This window comes from Pongo pygmaeus, chromosome 11 (genome assembly GCF_028885625.2).
Source record: "Pongo pygmaeus isolate AG05252 chromosome 11, NHGRI_mPonPyg2-v2.0_pri, whole genome shotgun sequence".
NCBI classification, from domain to species: Eukaryota; Metazoa; Chordata; class Mammalia; order Primates; family Hominidae; genus Pongo; species Pongo pygmaeus.
The window spans coordinates 103181538-103200417 of record NC_072384.2 but is presented as its reverse complement, the minus strand read 5'-3'; the positions used below and the strand labels follow the sequence as shown (position 1 = coordinate 103200417).

Here is an 18880-nt window from a genome sequence, read left to right as displayed (position 1 = left end):
TAGATAGGGATTTGGAAATAAGCCATTTTTGGTGCTAGGGAAGAATGGGGAGTGGTTGGGAAGTATCTCATACCTCAGTTATTATGAGGTCTTTCAAAAAATATAGTGTTCAAGGAGAAAAAGATTATATAAAAAATTCATAAATTGTTAGAAGTGAATCTTTATTAAAATTACATCAGATAATATACATTTTCAAGTTAATATTGAATGTATTACATTCATCTTCTATTTTCTTCTGTTTGTTTTTGTTTGTTTGTTTTGTTTTGTTTTTGAGATGGAGTCTCGCTGTGTCACCCAGGCTAGTGTGCAGTGGCACGATCTCGGCTCACTGCAACCTCCACTTCCCAGGTTCAAGCGATTCTCCTGCCTCAGCCTCTCGAGTAGCTGGGACTACAGGCACCTACCACCACGCCTGGCTTATTTTTGTATTTTTAGTAGAGGCGGGGTTTCACCATCTTGGCCAGGCTGATCTTAAACTCCTGACTTCGTGATCCACCCGCCTCGGCCTCCCAAAGTGCTGGGATTATGGGCGTGAGCCACTGCACCCGGTCTGTTTGTTTGTTTTTTGAGGCAGAGTCTCACTCTGTCGCCCAGGCTAGAGTGCAGTGGCTCCATCTCAACTCACTGCAACTTCCACCTCCTGAGTTCAAGTGATTCTCCTGCCTCAGCCTCCCAAGTGGCTGCAATTACAGGCGCCTGCCACCACACCCGGCTAATTTTTATATTTTTAGTAGAGACAGGGTTTTGCCATGTTGGCCAGGCTGGTCTCAAACTCCTGACCTCAAGTGATCCGCCTGTCTTGGCCTCCCAAAGTGTCAGTATTACAGGCGTGAGCCACCACACCCAGCCATCATCATCTATTTTTGAAGAATCTTTTCTTTATACCGCATCAACCTTTTAAAACCTGGCCATATGAGTTATCTTTTTAACATCTTTTTAAATAACAACAAAAAAATTTAGTTCTTCGGTTTCAGAACATGATGTATTCTAAATGGTATACTGATTTGTTTCTTGTTCTTGTGTTCTCCTTTCTCCAGATAGTTTGTCCTGCTTATTATTGAGTGCCTCTATGGATCAGACTATTCTCTTATGGGAGTGGAATGTAGAGAGAAACAAAGTGAAAGCCCTACACTGCTGTAGAGGTCATGCTGGAAGTGTAGATTCTATAGCTGTTGATGGCTCAGGAACTAAAGTAAGTAGCTAGAATGTTATTAGTACTGTGTTAAATTAGAATTTGAGCTTGTTGCTAAACATTTTTTTCTGCATATATTCATTGTGTTGGCCTAGTTTCCTAACAATTGGTGACAAAAGATAGGATTTCAAAGCAAGAGTAAATACTCATACAATAGGAGATAGTCACTTGCTCAGTTTGAGTATCCCTGGTTTAAAACCTTGTATAAACTCCAGAAATTTTAAGAAATGAGGTATGGGCCGGGCACAGTGGCTCATGCCTGTAATCCCAGCACTTTGGGAGGCCGAGGCGGGCGGATCACCTGAGGTCAGGAGTTTGAGACCAGCCTGACCCACATGGAGAAACCCTGTCTCTACTAAAAAAAACCAAAAAAAAAAAGCCAGGCGTGGTGGCACATGCCTGTAATCCCAGCTACTGGGGAGGCTGAGGTAGGAGAATCACTTGAACCTGGGAGGCAGAGGTTGCAGTGACCGAGATTGCGCCATTGCACTCCAGCCTGGGCCCAACAAGAGTGAAACTCATTCTCAAAAAAAAAAAAAAAAAAAGAAGAAGAAATGAAGTAAACAAGCCATTCATTTATATAACCTTCTTACCTCATGGTAATTGACATATTTCCAATCTAGATCAGCTACTCTTAAGTGCTGTCATCAACTGAAAATGCCTAGTTGATCGTCTGAGCGTTAGCATACACTAAAGTTAGTGCACACTAAAGTTAGTGCTAATAGAGTTTTACTATAGTACCAATCTACTCTTTATCATGACAAAATGGTAAAAGTTACTTAAAAGGTAACAAACCTGAGGGCAGTACCATATTGATTTATAAATATGAAGGGTTATAAATCCACTTACAATTTGAAAGTTTCCTAAGCCACATTGAAATATTCTGGACTTAAGAGTGTTTCTTTGACAGTTAGGGTAACAGGATGTGCTTGTATTCAAAGGTGAACATTTATGATTTTTCATATTGAGCCAAAAAGTTTTATATGTTGTTTGGCCAAACTTTAGTGGATTAACTGTACCTCTTCTTTCTGGTTAAGGAGAGATAGAAACTCAACTTGAACTTATTTAACCTTAAAAGTAAATGGATTGTGAGATCCAAGGAAAGATTGAACAACCACATCACAAGCAGGGTAATGGTGCATTTGGGCCTCAGGAACCAGTGGAATAGAGGCTTGAATGTGGTCCGCATACCCTCTTGCTGTCTTGTCCCTCAAGTTGACTTTATTCTCTCTCACTTCAGATTGGCTTTCTTCAAAAGACATGGCAATAAGCCTGGCCTTCAAGATTTTCCAGATTTTATGTTCTGTCCTATCTGCCCCTGGAAAAAGGCTAATTTCAGCTCTCTGGAACACAAGTTCTTTGAAAAGGTCCTGAATGAGGAAGAGACCTACTGTTGTAGACAAATAATATGAATCATATTACATATGTCTTTTCCCTTCATATACATCTGTTTAGTTTTGCAGTGGCTCCTGGGATAAGATGCTAAAGATCTGGTCTACAGGTAAATTAAATATTTATTTTACCTTGACTCAATAATGTTGTTTCAAAAATTTAAATTCGGAGGCCGTATGGTGGCTCACGCCTGGAATCTCAGCACTATGGGAAGCCAGGGTAGAAGGATCACTTGAGGCCACGAGTTCAAGAGCAGCCTAGGCTACATAGTGAGACCCTGTCTGTACTAAAAGTAGAAAATTAAAATTAGCCAGGTGTGGTGGTATGCACCTGTAGTCCTAGCTCCTTGGGAGGCTGAGGTAAGGGGATTGTTTGAGCCTAGGAGTTTGAGGTTTCAGTGAGCTATGATATCATGCCACTGCACTTCAGCCAGGGTGATGGAGTCAGAACCTGTCTCAAAAAAAAAAAAAAATCAGTTTAGTGAAAGGGGACTTTTTAACCCATATTTTGCCATAAAAAGAGACCAGTATGGCAACAAATTCATATTTTTTTTGTGTTTCAAGATTTTTTTTTCCTACCCCACCACCCCCTTACAGGATAGTGTCACTGAATTGCAAGTATCAAAAACATGTTTGGTGCAATAGGACATAAATACCTTGATTCTCAAAGTTCTCTTATTCAGGAAACTTGGAAGTAAATAAAAATACTTTCCGAGCCATTTTGACTTAAGTAATGTAAGAATGACTTTTGAGTCATTTTACTGTTAATTTCTTAGGTAAGCTGGTTTACTTAAAAAAATTTTTCAGTGCAGTTTTACCAATATTAATATTTTTACTCTGAAAGCATAGATTAAAAGGAACAAATTGAGGGAGGAGGAGGAAGGACTTTTGGAGGAAGGTGCTTTCATAGTAGTAAGAAGACACTGATGAGAAGAAAAGAGGAAAAAAGACACACCCATAGATATTTACATTTTAAGACCTAGTAGCTACAACTATTTATTGCATAGGTAAACAGATCAGAATACCTCTGTTACTTTTTAGGTAACTGCTGTGTTACACAGTATAATACACCAAATGCATTTCACAAAGACTTGAGGGGGATCAAGAAAAGCTTAACCAGTTTTGAATAATTATGTATAAGATGGTGGGAAATATATAATCCATTTTAGTAGATTTTACAAAACTGATGAAAGCAAATAATTTGGTAGCAAAAAGTAGTTTAGAAAATTCTTTAGCAGAATTTTTTATTTTTTGATAGGGCTGAGTAAATGAGATTGTATATGATTAGCTATTAACTTTAAGGGGTTTATAATCTAGTTTGAGAAATATTAATATCCATAAAGCCACAAAACATTTTAATATTTTACATATTTTATGTTACATATTTAATGTAACATAATATGCATGTTACCATAACATAAAATGTAACATACATTACATATTTAATGTTGCATATTTTATGTAGTTTTCAATCTGGGTTTGCTGCCTAACCAAGTAATGTATAACAAAGATTTTAAAAACTCAAAAAAACCAGAAAGATTTTTGGTAGAAAAATGAAATTAAGAGAATAAACATGGCTGAAATGTATGTGCATTTATCATGTGTTCACTTTATCCTTCCCTCCTTCATAATGTAAATGTAATGTCATAGCTCTTCTACAACTAACAGTAAGCAATTTTTCATAGCTATGATAAAATGATGAATATTTATAATGATGACCTTAAAGATAGCAAGATTTTAAACTACTTAGATTTTAGTTTTCTAATGTAGTTTGTTTTATTTTTTATTTTTAGAGATTGGTAATCTAGGTAATATTTTATATATAACTTTCTGTTAACCAAAATGATGAGTAATATTCATTCCCTAACTAGTTGTGATAACGTGGAAAAACTGTATCTGGAAATGTAAAGAATTCTTTCAGACAGTTCACGATTAATACTGTTTTTAAAATGTCAAATTTAATTCTCTATGACACAGTCCCTACAGATGAAGAAGATGAAATGGAGGAGTCCACAAATCGACCAAGAAAGAAACAGAAGACAGAACAGTTGGGACTAACAAGGGTCAGTATTTGTGAGAACTGACTGTACTTGCCTTAGGCCTGTGTTGACAAATATATGGTAATTTAATATGGTCTTTTTTATTTATGTTGCCTTCTGTCTTACCTTGCTGCTTTAACCATGATTATCCTTTTTTTCAGTAGACTTGTAAATTTTTATTATAAGCAAAGTATTGTTGCTACATTTATTTGTATCTTTGAATGTAGTGGCATTGAGCCAGGCTTATGGTTGCTAGGTTGATGATTTAGTTATTATGTTTGATCTCATGCTGCATTCTGGACCTTTTAATTATTAAAACTTACACTAAAGTGAAGCATCTAATTACCTGGCTGTTGGATAACATTATCTGTTTCATGCACTGAGTATGTAATTTTTATAAGGGATCCTAGTTATATCTTCTAAATCACTAGAAACCAAGAGTTTAATTTGGAATTTGATTCTGTCATTTAGCTATTAGATTCCATTAAGTCAAACTCAGAAAGTTTATCCAGATTTTTTCTTACTTTTAAAAATACTTAATTGATAAAGATTGAATATATTCAAGGTGTACTACATGATTAGATATACATAAACATTGTGTAATGATTACCACAATCAAATTAATTAACACATCCATCACCACCCATGCTGTACGTTAGATCCCCAGAACTTGTTCATCTTATAACTGAAAGTTTGTGCCCTTGGACTAACATTTCCCCATTTCCTCACACTCCAGCTCCCGGCAACCACTGTTGTACTCTGTGCTTCCATGAGTTTGACTTTTCATGCAGATTATTATTTATCCTGTTACAAAGATATTTGTTATAATGTGACCTGACCTGTATTTATATACTTTTTGTGAAGGGCGATACTGAGTCAGGTTTAGAAAAACACTTTTCATTCATTTTCTAATAGCTATAATGAATGTGCAGTAAATAAAGCACACATTTGCACATTAATTCTTATAGTCACCAATAAAATATCTTGTAAAAATTGTTGAAAATGAAGAATAAAATGGGATCATAAATTATTTATCAAATAGAAGGTAATATTAGCGCTTACTGGTTCCAGCTGAAAGTAATGATTTATAATTTCTTAATACATTTAAACATAGACTGACGAATTGCAAGAGGAAAGATCTGGCACTTACTCAGCTTCTTTACTCTGGTAGGCTAAATTAAAGGTAGAAATGGAGGCTGACTGTGGTGGCTTACGCCTATAATCCCAGCACTTTGGGAGGCCAAGGCGGGCAGATTGCTTGAGCTCAGGAGTTTGAGACCAGCCTGGGCAACAGGGTGATACCCTGCCTCTACAAAATATTTTTTAACAGTTAGGTGGATGTGGTGGCTTGCACCTGTGATCCCAGCTACGCCCAGCCCAGGAGGCAGAGGTTGCAATGAGCCAAGATTGTGCCACTGGACTCTAGCCTGAGCAACAGAGCGAGACCCTGTCTCAAAAAATAAAAAATAAAGCTAGAAATGCCTTACCATTTGGATATTGTGCCAGTGGGAGTTTATATTCATGCGTATCCCTGATCAAACTTTTAAAGAACATATCTGAGTAGGAAAAGATTTCCTGAGTTATGAAAATGTTTTACTGAGAAGGTACCTCTTTTTTTCTTTTTCTTTTTTTTTTAAAGAGACAAAGTCTTGCTCTGTTGCCCAGGCTGGAGTGCAGTGGCACAATCATAGCTCACTGTAACTTCAAACTCCTGGCCTCAGGTGATCCTCCCACCTCCACCTCCCAAAGTTCTGGGATTACAGGCTTGAGCCACCATTCTCTGCCAATTTTTTCTCTTTTTAAAGTTTGGCATGCAGCTTAAATGTTGCTCAATGAAAAAAAAATTTTTTTTTTTTTTTGAGATGGAGTCTCGCTCTGTCGCCCAGGTTGGAGTGCAGTGTGCGATCTCTGCTCACTGCAAGCTCCGCCCCCCGGGTTCATGCCATTCTCCTGCCTCAGCCTCTTGAGTAGCTGGGATTACAGGCACCCGCCACCATACCCGGCTAATTTTTTGTATTTTTTTCGTAGAGACGGGGTTTCACCGTGTTAGCCAGGATGGTCTCGATCTCCTGACCTTGTGATCCACCCGCCTCGGCCTCCCAAAGTACTGGGATTACAGGTGTGCGCCACCGCACCCGGCCTGCTCAATGAATTTTTATAAATATGTATACTCAAGTAATTACTACCCAAATAAAAATATAGAGATTTACCAGTACCCTAGATGTCTTCCTCTAGCCTGCCTCTCAACCAGTAGCTCCCTAAAGGTAATCACTTTTGACTTATGCCATCTTAGATTAGTTTTACCTATTTTTAAAATTTCATATGATATCTGTAAGATAGATCTTTTCGTTAATATACAGCATTCCATTGCAGCATCAATATGCCACATTATTGAGATAGGGTCTCACTCTGTCACCCAGGCTGGAGTACAGTGGCTTGATCATGGCTCACTGCAGCCTCAACCTCCCCAGACTGAGGTGATCCTCCCACCCCAGCCTCCTGAGTAGCTAGGACTATAGGTGCATGCCACTGTACCCAACTAATTTTTCTTTTTTTTTTTTTTTTTTTTTTTTTTTGGTAGATACTGGGTTTTGTCATGTTGCCCAGGTTGGTCTTGAACTCCTAGGCTCAAGTGATCTGCTTGCCTCAGCCTCCCAAAGCCTCTCAAAGTGGTGAGATTACAGACTTGAGCCAACACACTCAGGCTATTTATTCTTTTGATGGACCTTTTTTTTCCCCCACCTTTGAGAGGAGTGGTGCAGTGGCATAATCATGGCTCAGCTTGCAGCCTCAACCTCCAGGGTTCACACAATCCTCACACCTCAGCCTCTTGAGTAGCTGGAACTACAGGCGCGTGCCACCGTGCCCTGGCTAATTTTTTTTTTTTTTAAGGGATGGGGTCTTGCTATATTGCCCAGGCTGGTCTTGAACTCCTGGCCTCAAGCAGTCCTCCCACCTCGGCCTTCCAAAGTGCTGGGATTACGGGCGTAAGCTACCATGCCTGGCTGTTACTCCACATCTTTACCAGCACTTGATAAGGTTACTTATTAAAGTCATGATTAACTTTTAATAAGCCCTGGATCTTTGATAATTATGAAATGTTCATATTTTTAGCTAATTTTTAAGTTGTTATTATTCATTTTTTTATAGAGATGGTGTCTTGCTTTGTTGCCTGAGCTGTCTCAAACTCCTGGGCTGAAGCAGTCCTCCCACCTCATAGCCCATTTTTTAAAAGAGTGTTGGCTCTATTTTACTTATTGATTTTTTTTTTTTTTTAACTTACTGATTTGTAAGAGTTATTTATGTATTCTGGATTCAAGTTCTTTGCTGAATATATGTATTTAAGTATTTTCTCCCACTCTGCTTTGCTGATAACCATTTATTTCTAGGTGCATACTTTCGTAAGTTTACTCCCATAGTTCATTTTATTTGAGAGAAATAATAGTATATTGAGTTTCTCATTTAGCTTTTTTCCTCCTTTCGCTGGTTTTTCCTGAGAAATCATTTAGCTTTTTATAGGGTTTAAATTTATACATTCATAAATTATTAATTTAAGTCATGCCAGAAACCATTGAAGTGCCAATTACAATGAAAATGTTGCTGCGTTAGAAATAATAGAAAAATCTGGGGCCCGAGATGGTGGCTTACACCTGTACTTTGAAGCCAACACTGGAGGATCACTTGAGCCTAGGAGTTTGAGACCAGCCTGGGCAACATAGCAAGACCCCATCTCTAAAAATTTAAAAATTAGCCAGGCATGGTAGTGTGCATCTATATTCCCAGCTACTTGAGAGGTTGAAGTGGGAGGATCACTTGAGCCCAGGAAGTCAAGGCTGCTGTGAGTTACGATTGCACCACTGCCCTCCATTTTGGGCGACAGAGTGAGGCCTTGTCTCAAAAAAAACAAAGAAAAATTTGGATTTTAGCAAAATAATAGAAAAAAGAGATAAGACATATCAAAAATAGGTATCTTCTCTTTGCATTTCTTTCTACTGCCTGAAATGTGTTAATGTGAATAATGCTGCCAGTTCATTTACCTGTCATTTGCTTCATATATTAACATACAATAGTCTTTTCCTCCTTAATTCTCAAAATTGCTTTTTTCCCTCTATTACTACTGTTCCACTTAGTTTGTAGTGACAATGTCAATGTTGACTTTTCTACTGTTAAAGAAAAGTTTTATTAGAGGAAAATTCACTTTTTGGTGTATAACTATTTAGTTTTGATGAATATATAGAATCATGTAACTGCTACACAGCCAAGATATAGAACAGTCCATCATCCCTGAAAACTCATATTGCCCCTTCTTGTCAATTTTCCTTCCACCTCTATCCTCTGAAAACCACTGCTCTGTTCTCTGTCCCTATAATTTTTCCAGAATGTCATATAAGTGCAGTCACACAGTATAGTGTATATAGTCTTTTGTATCGGGCCCTTTTCACTTAGCATAAAGCATTTGACATTTTTTGAGGTTCTTGGGGGTATCAATGCTGAGTAGTATTCAGTGGTATGGATATGCCACAGTTGGTTTAATCATTCACCAGCTGAAGGATATTTGATTGTTTCCAGTTTGGCAGTTATAAGTAAAACTATCAACATTTGTATTTAGGTTTTTGTGTGAACCTGTTTTCATTTCTCTTGGGTAAATGCCTAGGAGTGGTATAGCTTATTCATATAAGTTTGCCTATTGTTTTTACCATGTCATTTTCTATTCTAGAGCCTTGTGATTACCTCTATGTCACCTTTTCATTTTGTTTTAGATGACATCAGAGATTGTTCTGTTTCTCACTCCTCTATCAGGTTCCTTTACTTCTTTCAGGAAAATGTTAAAAGAGACCTCAGGGATCATTTGGTCTAGGAGTTGGCAAATTACAGCCCAACAGCCAGTTTGGCTGTCACCTATTTTTGTGCTACAGAGAGCTAAGGATGGTTTTTACAGTTATAAGTGTTGTAAAAACAACCCCTTATTAAGCAACTGTGGGCCAAGTGCAGTGGCTCATGCCTGTAATCTGAGCACTCTGGGAGGCTGAGGCGGGCACATCACCTGCAGTCAGGAGTTAAGACCAGCCTGACCAACATGGTGAAACCCCGTCTCTACTAAAAATGCAAAAAGTTAGCCAGGCGTGATGGCACGCGCCTGTAATCTCAGCTACTCGGGAGGCTGAGGCAGGAGAATCGCTTGAACCTGGGAGGTGGAGGTTGCAGTGAGCCAAGCTCGTGCATTGCACTCTAGCCTGGGCGATGAGTGAAGCTCCGTCTCAAAAAAAAAAACAAAAAACAAAACTGTGGTATTATTCATATAACAGAATACTACTCAGCAAAGAAAAGTATACAACAGAAACTGTATGTGGTCTCCAAAGGCTGAAATATTTACTGGTTCTTTACTGAAAAAGTTTGCTTTCTGATCCAGTTATAACTCCTTAATATTACAGATGAGGCAATATTTAAGGAAGTTAAATGTAGCAAAGTTATATAAAAGTAGATTGACTATCCCCTATTCCAGAATTCTTTTCCTCTTTTTTTTTTTTTTGAGATGGAGTTTCGCTCTTGTTGCCCAGGCTGGAGTGCAGTGGCGCAATCTCGGCTCACCGCAACCTTTGCTTCCTGGGTTCAAGCGATTCTCCTGCCTCAGCCTCCTGAGTAGCTGGGATGACAGGCATGCACCACCACGCCTGGCTAATTTTGTAGTTTTAGCAGAGACGGGGCTTCTCCATGTTGGTCAGGCTGGTCTTGAACTCCTGACCTCAGGTGATCACCCGCCTCAGCCTCCCAAAGTTCTGGGATTATGGGTGTGAGCCACTGTGCCCAGCTAGTTTTTTTGCTTTTTTTTTGTTTTTAAGAGACAGACTCTCACTGTGTTGCCCAGGGTAGAGTGCAGTGGCACAATCTCAGCTAACGGCAACCTCCACCTGCTCAAGCAATCCTCCCATGTCAGCCTCTCAGGTAGCTGAGACTACAGGAGTGTGCCACCACAGCCAGCTCATTTCTATATTTTTTTGTAGAGACAGGGTTTCAGCATGTTGCCCAGGCTGGTCTTGAACTCCTGAACTCAAGTGATCCACCCACCTCGGCCCCCCGAAGTGCTAGGATTACAGGTGTTAGCCACCGTGTGTGGCCTCCTCTCTTTTTTTTTTTTAGAGACAAGATCTCTCTTGTTCACACAAAAACCTAAATTACAATTATAAAGCATTGTAAAAAACAACCCCTTATTAAAACAACTGTGGGCCGAGCGCAGTGGCCCACTGCAGGAGTGGGCCTGGCTGGAGTGCAGTGGCGTGATTGTAGCTCACTATAGCCTCAAACTGCTGGGCTCAAGTGATCCTTCTACTTCAGCCTCCCAAGTCGCTATGACTATAGTCATGTGTCATTAAGCCCAGCTAATTTTATTTTTAGTAGAGACGGGGTCTTACTATGTTGCCCAGGCTGTTCTCAAACTCCTGGGCTCCAGTGATCCTCCTGCTTCAGCCTCCCAAAGCGTTGAGACTACAGGTATGAGCCTCTGTGCCTGGCTCTTCCCACTCTCTTTTATATACTCCTTATATTTAAGGTAGGTACTCTACCTAGTTACTTAGTTTGGGGCTTTTAGTTTAGAAAGACATTAGAGATTGTGGAGTATTAATAAGTGAACTGTGTACATTATTTAAAGATTAAATAATAGGACTTAAAGATGCTGAGGAATGAGGTGGTAAGAATAACTTACTGAGATTAATTTACCTGGAGGAGTTGTGTAGAAATTGGCAGCATATTTTGTGTGAAGGTGCTGAAACCTATATCTGTCTGATCACAAAGGTTTTTGTGTTAACTGTGAAGCAATTTCACTTATAACCAGTCTAAGGGAGGATTCCCACTGGTTGGAGGATAGTAAAGGTCATCGTATGCCAGGCACCAGGAATAGAAGTGTGAATACTTTCACCCACCGCATCCTGGGCTGCAATTTTACCAGTTGCCTGAATCTGGTGAGGAAGAGCACACACGCAACATGTTACATGAAACGGGTTTATTACTTACAGATAGGCAGCAAGCAAGGCACAACAGAAGCCGAGGATCCATTGTGAGCCAGTCCCCCAAGGCTCAAGAAAGCTGCCAGGGGCAAATGGAGTGTTAACTGCATATGCCTCACTTGCAGCATAGCTGAGGGATCCCAAAAAACAGCCTGCCCTGGGTTTTGTACCCTGGGGTCACTTGACTCTGGGCAAAGTTTGAAGGACATCCTGTTTCTAAGAGCTGGAATAGAGCCCCCAGGCTATGCTGGCCAGTTGCTCCCTATCTCAGGATGTTATATTCCCAGAATATTCTATAGTTATTCTGAGAACTACAGGCAAGAAGAAAAGAGGGGGGAGAAACTGTACCATCAGTCCAAGGCCATTGGGAAACCGTCCAGCACTAACCTTTAATATAACATTTGTCAGCTGGGAGAGTTAAGTTTGTGTTAATGCTGATCAAAATGAAAAGTAGAACAGACGAGAAGCAGCAGAATATAGTGGAAAGACTACAGACGAGTAATATTTGGGGTCAAACTCAAGTCTGCCACTTATAAGCTCTATGACCTTGGGCAGGTTATCTATATCAGCCTCAGTGTCTTGTATAAAATAAAAACAGAAATATCCATTCCATTGTAAAGAAAGAAGAAATAAGTCAGGATATGAAAGATGGGCAGTTTGTCATGTGGGCTTTGTAAGTAATAAGTACTATTATTGTTTCAATTATTCTGTAATGAAAACACTTTCCCCTTTTGGGGTTCTTCCTTTCTAGACTCCCGTAGTGACCCTCTCTGGCCACATGGAAGCAGTTTCCTCAGTTCTGTGGTCAGATGCTGAAGAAATCTGCAGTGCATCTTGGGACCATACAATTAGAGTGTGGGATGTTGAGTCTGGCAGTCTTAAGTCAACTTTGGTAAGACAAATTCAGTGTTCTTTTAAGTGATAAACTTCTAGAGATGGTTTTTAGTCTACCATGGTTAATGTTCTTTCCTTTTCTTTTTCAGACAGGAAATAAAGTGTTTAATTGTATTTCCTATTCTCCACTTTGTAAACGTTTAGCATCTGGAAGCACAGATAGGCATATCAGATTGTGGGATCCCCGAACTAAAGGTGAGTCATGTAAACCACTGGGGGAAAATATGTGTGAATAGCATCTATTTCTCATCTCTCTGGAGATGTACAAAAAAAGAAATTTCTGGCCAGGCGTGGTGGCTCATGCCTGTAATCCCAGCACTTTGAGAGGCTGAGGAGGGCGGATCATGAGGTCAGGAGTTGGAAATCAGCCTGGCCAACATAGAGAAACCCCGCCTTTACTAAAAATACAAAAATCAGCTGGGTGTGGTGGCGCGTGCCTGTAATCCCAGCTATTCGGGAGGCTGAGGCAGGAAAATCGCTTGAATCCCAGAGGCAGAGGTTGCAGTGAGCCAAGATTGCACCACTGCACTCCAGCCTGGTGACAGAGCAAGACTCCATCTCAAAAAAAAAATTTCTACAAATATTTTTTGGGTTCATTCTACCTACTTCTCTTTTCTAAAATTCAACGCTTGTCTTTTTTGCTTTGTTCAGATGGTTCTTTGGTGTCGCTGTCCCTAACCTCACATACCGGTTGGGTGACATCAGTAAAATGGTCTCCTACCCATGAACAGCAGCTGATTTCAGGATCTTTAGATAACATTGTTAAGCTGTGGGATACAAGAAGGTAAATTCTATTTATGATCTACAAGAGAAACATATCAATTACCTGTTATAGGAAGGAAATTAATACTAAAATTCTTATCTAAAACCAGAAGAGTAAAAAGAGCCTCATGGTTTTGCAACCTCATGTGACAAATACTGATATGCAAAAGAAAAGCCAGGATCAAAAAAATTTTTGGCCAGGCACAGTGGCTCACACCTGTAATCCCAGCACTTTGGGAGGCTGAGGCAGGCAGATCACCTGAGACTAGGTGTTCAGGACCATCCTGGCCAACATGGTGAAACTCTGTCTCTACTAAAAATACAAAAATTAGCCGGGCATGATGGCGCATGCCTGTAATCCCAGCTACGCAGGAGGCTGAGGCAGGAGAATCGCTTGAACCCGAGAGGCGGATGTTGCAGTGAGCCGAGATTGCGTCACGGCACTCCAGCCTGGGCAACAGACCGAGACTCCGTCTCAAAAAGAAAAAGAAATTCATGTTAATATGTTGTGGTTTTTTTGCATATAGATAGCTAGACAAACAGTATATAAGGCCATAGTTTGGGGGTTAAAAAAAGTATTCAAGGAAGTGTGAAAATGGGCCTAATTATAAATAAATTCTTATAATGAAATAACATTTTTTTCCTGAATATATTTGTTATAATAAATATCTGTGGTCTACCAATGATACAGGAAAAAGAGGAGAGGTGATCAAACCTTTTTAAGATTAAGTGGTTATTGAGGCAAGGTTGGTAAACCCTGTAAAGTTTTCAGATAAGTATAAGTGATTATTCAAATGTTTGTTTTAACACCGTGAATGCATATAACATGTTAATATTTTCATCTTTTAGTTGTAAGGCTCCTCTCTATGATCTGGCTGCTCATGAAGACAAAGTTCTGAGTGTCGACTGGACAGACACAGGGGTAAGAATTTATTAGTTATTTGATGAAGAGGAAAGTGTACTAGAATAAATCTGGTGTTTGTGTTTATAAAATGTATTAGTTTCGGGCCGGGTGCAGTGGCTCACGCCTGTAATTGCAGCACTTTGGGAGGCCAAGGTGGGCAGATCACGAGGTCAGGAGATCGAGGCCATCCTGACTAACACGGTGTAACCCCGTCTCTACTAAAAACACAAAAAATTAGCCGGGCGTGGTGGCGGGCGCCTGTAGTCCCAGCTACTTGGGAGGCTGAAGGAGGAGAATGGCGTGATCCAAGGAGGCAGAGCTTGCAGTAAGCTGAGATCGCACCACTGCACTCCAGCCTGGGAGATAGACTCCGTCTCAAGAAAAAAAAACATTTATTAGTTTCAATATATTTGATATTTATAATTCTGTATTATTTCCCTTAATATTATTTATAAAATGTCACCTCATTCAAAGAAGAAACAAATTTGTCCTTTAATAGGCCAGGCATGGTGGCTTATGCCTGTAATCCTACCACTTTGGGAGGGAAGGGGGAGGATTCTTTGAGCCCAGGAGTTCAAAACCAGCCTAGGCAACATAGTGAGATGCTGTCTCTACAAAAATTAAAAAATTAGCTATCCATGGTGGTGTGACCTATAGTCCAGCTACTTGAGCCTGAAGCAGGAGGATCACTTGTGCCTGGGAGGTCGAGGGTGCAATGAACTATGATCGCGCCACTGCACTCTAGCCTGGGTAACAGAGTGATACCCTGTCTCAAAATAATAATAATACTAGGAATAGTAAATTTGAAATTTTGGAGCATTTTTTTTTCTTGTGAGTATAGTGGGTTTTTTGTTGTTTTTGCTGTTGTTATTTTAAGAAACAAGGTCCTCTGTTGCCCAGGCTGGAATGTTAGTGGTGCAGTCATGACTCACTGCAGCCTGGAACTCCTGGGCTCAAGCAATCCTCCCGCCCCCATGTGTATCTTCTTATTTATTTATTTATTTTTAGAGATTGAGGCTTGAACTCCTGGGCTTAGGTGATCCTCTTGCCCTAGCCTTCTGAGTAGCAGAGACTACAGGCGGGTGCCACCACATCTGGCAAATTTTTAAATTTTTTGTAGAGACGTGGTCTCACTGTGTTCCCCAAGGTAGTCTTGAACTCCTGGCCTCAAGCAGTTCTCCCGCCTCAGCCTCCCAGAGTTGTAGAATTACAGGTGTGAGCCACTGTGACTAGCCCCCACGAGTATCTTCATGAAACATTTTACATCCAAAAACTCACTACTTAAGACTAATTGGATCAAAGTGTTTACCAGTTGGAAAAATCTTACGTAAGTCTGCATTATAAAATGTGTTTAAAGAATTACAATTTAATTATTTTTATGTATTTACATAAGCTCTTACTGCCTAAGAATTCTTTCCAAATATAAGTCCTAGGGCTACTTGAATAATTTGTAATATACAATTAATATGTTGTCCTTTAAAAACTTTTAATTTTCTTTAATAGGTAAAACTGTATCCCTTTCAAACTTATATATCTTGGCAGATGCTTTATAGAAAGTGCAACAGCATATTGTGTCTCAACCAAATTTAAATGATAGCTTTTAATGTTTTAATAAACTGTATTGTAGTATAGTAGTGAAACAATGTTGGTCCCTTTACTAACTCTCAATGCAAGTTAACTGCTCACCCATAATTCCTTTTGTAATGAAAATCATTAGTATTTAATTAGGTTTAGCTATGATGTGAAATAATTATATTTATTTATGTTTTCTTGTCTTTTTCTCTCCTTTTACACAGCTACTTCTGAGTGGAGGAGCAGACAATAAATTGTATTCCTACAGATATTCACCTACCACTTCCCATGTTGGGGCATGAAAGTGAACAGTAATTTGGCTGGGCGCGGTGGCTCACGCCTGTAATCCCAGCACTTTGGGAGGCCGAGGCGGACGAATCACCTGAGTCAGGAGTTTGAGACCAGCCTGGCCAGCATGGTGAAACTCCGTCTCTACTAAAAATACAAAAATTAGCTGGGCATGGTGGCAGGTGCCTATAATCCCAGCTACTCGGGAAGCTGAGGCAGGAGAATCGCTTGAACCCGGGAGGCAGAGGTTGCAGCGAGCCGAGATTGTACCACTGCACTCCAGCCTGAGTGACAGAGCGAGTCTCCGTCTCAAAAAAAAAAAAAAAAAAGAAAGAAAGAAAGTGAACAATAATTTGACTATAGAGATTATTTCTGTAAATGAAATTACATAGATGCAGAAAGCAGCCTTTTGAAGTTTATATAATGTTTTCACCCTTCATAACAGCTAATGTATCACTTTTTCTTATTTTGTATTTATAATAAGATAGGTTGTCTTTATAAATTACAAACTGTGGCATGCATTCTCTATACAAACTTGAAATTAAACTGAGTTTTACATTTCTCTTTAAAGGTATTGGTTTGAATTCAGATTTGCTTTTTTATTTGTTTTTTTTTTGAGATGGAGTCTTGCTCTGTTGCCTAGGCTGGAGTGCAGTGGCGCAATCTCAACTCACTGCAACCTCTGCTGCCTAGGTTCAATTGATTCTCCTGTCTCAACCTCCCAAGTAGCTGGGATTACAGGCACACACCACCATGTCCTGCTAATTTTTGTATTTTTAGTAGAGACGGGGTTTTGCCATGTTGGCCAGGCTGGTCTTGAACTCCTGACCTCAGGTGATCTGCCCGCCTCAGCCTCCCAAAGTGCTGGTATTACAGGCATGAGCCACCGTGCCTGGCCGAATTAAGATTTGTTTTTGAAATGCTGTAAAAGGTTATATTGGAAATCCAGTAATTAATTGTTGAGATTTTTATTTCTGTTAGAGACTTAGATTTTAAGTTAGCTATTTTAAAAAAGCATTCAAAAAGATTAATGAAAATTGTAATAGAGAAAAAGTTAGAAATTCAGTTCCTTTTGGCAGAATAAATTTCAAGAAAATTAGGCTGTGAGGGTATTCAGAACATTAAAAAAAATGTAGGCAGGGCACGGTGGCTCACACCTGTAATCTCAGCACATTGGGAGGCCGAGGCGGGTGGATCACCTGAGGTCAGGAGTTTGAGACCACCCTGGCCAACATGTCAAAACCCTGTCTCTGCTAAAACTACAAAAATTAGCTGGGCATGGTGGCAACCGCCTGTAATCCCAGCTACTTGGGAGGCTAAGGCAGGAGAATTGCTTGAACCCGGGAGGCAGAGGTTGTAGTGAGCTGAGATCGTGCCACTGCACTCTAGCCTGGGGGACAGAGCAAGACGCTGTCTCAACAACAACAATAACAAAATGTTGATTCGGCAGGGCATGGTGGCTCATGCCTGTAATCCCAGCACTTTGGGTGGCCAAGGCAGGTGACTCACCTGAGGTCAGGGGTTCGAGACCAGCCTGACCAACATGGTAAAACCTTGTCTCTACTAAAAAAAAAAAAAAAATCCAAAAAAAATTAGCCGGGTGTGGTGGCACACTCCTGTGGTCCCAACTACTTGGGAGGTGGAGGCAGGAGAATTGCTTGAACCCGGGAGGTGGAGGTTGCAGTGAGCTGACATCATACCACTGTACTCCAGCCTGGGCAGCAGAGCCAGACTCCATCTCAAAATAAAGAAAAATAGATTGCCAATTTTTGAAGAATTCAAGATATTTTAAGGAAGGTACTTTATATTAAATATATGTCAGATCCTTTAGCAATTGCATATAGTTGGCCAGGCACAGTGGCTCATGCCTGTAATCCCAGCACTTTGGGAGGCCGAGGTGGGCAGATTGCCTGAGCTCAGGAGTTTGAGACCAGCCTGGGCAAAACAGTGAAACCTCGTCTCTAATAAAATACAAAAAATTAGCTGGGTGTGGCAGCATGTGCCTGTAGTCCCAGCTACTCGGGAGGCTGAGGCAGGCGAATTGCTTGAACCCGAGAGGCAGAGGTTGCAGTGAGCTGAGATTGTGCCACTGCATTTCAGCCTGGGCGAGAGAGCGAGACTCTGTCTCAAAAAAAAAAAAAAAAAAAAAATGCATTGCATACAGTTTTCACTGTAACCTCCTAATCTTTCCTCATGTGTAGATAAGAATAAATTCTTTAGACAAAAGCTTTCATCAGTATTAAACATTCTACAGATTTTATGATAACATTAGCATTTATCTTTATGCATGTGTTATATAAAAATATTTAAAGTAAATGTATTTTTAAAATGTTATTTCCATCATTAGTGGATTGATAATCCTTAAGTAGAGCATTCACAACCTTTTAGTAATATTTGGGAAATATGTTTGGTCTCATTATTGAGATAGTATTACATCTCAAATGATGTTCCTGTTGCAGAAGTCTGCGAAACAATATCTATACTTGGCTGCAGTTGAGAGCTAAACCATGTATTGAACCAGTTAGGAGTTTAGTTCTCTGTAGAAAACCAGAGGCAGTCCAGGGCTGGTGTAGTTTTTGTTCCACATTCTTTAGGATCCTAGGCTCCCTCCATTCCTGGGATGTGGTCCTCATTTTCATACAGACCAAGAGCTAGAGCTCCAGTTATCATTGCTTAAAGTATATTTTAATGCCAAAAAAGTGAATAAAGGTGGCCAGAAAATTCATGCACAGAATCCTTGTTTTTCTCATTTGGTGCTGATTGGTATAAATTTTGTTGTATTTGTAGTCTCTGGAAATCTTCTAACTTTGAGAGGACAAAGATGAATTCTTAGTCCT

At 39.9% G+C, this 18880-nt stretch overlaps 1 protein-coding gene across 1 annotated transcript in view; it reads left to right on the top strand.

Moving 5' to 3' along the window:
- WDR12 (WD repeat domain 12) overlaps nucleotides 1-16613 on the top strand; it is a 32694-nt gene extending 16081 nt beyond the window's left edge. The window contains exons 6-13 of the mRNA XM_054479173.2: nucleotides 1038-1192; nucleotides 2648-2693; nucleotides 4561-4646; nucleotides 12375-12515; nucleotides 12607-12712; nucleotides 13169-13301; nucleotides 14129-14201; nucleotides 15980-16613. Of these exons, the coding sequence (XP_054335148.1) occupies nucleotides 1038-1192; nucleotides 2648-2693; nucleotides 4561-4646; nucleotides 12375-12515; nucleotides 12607-12712; nucleotides 13169-13301; nucleotides 14129-14201; nucleotides 15980-16057 (818 nt within the window). The 3' untranslated portion in view covers nucleotides 16058-16613. The remainder of the gene's footprint in view (nucleotides 1-1037; nucleotides 1193-2647; nucleotides 2694-4560; nucleotides 4647-12374; nucleotides 12516-12606; nucleotides 12713-13168; nucleotides 13302-14128; nucleotides 14202-15979) is intronic.
- The last annotated feature ends 2267 nt before the right edge of the window (nucleotides 16614-18880 follow it).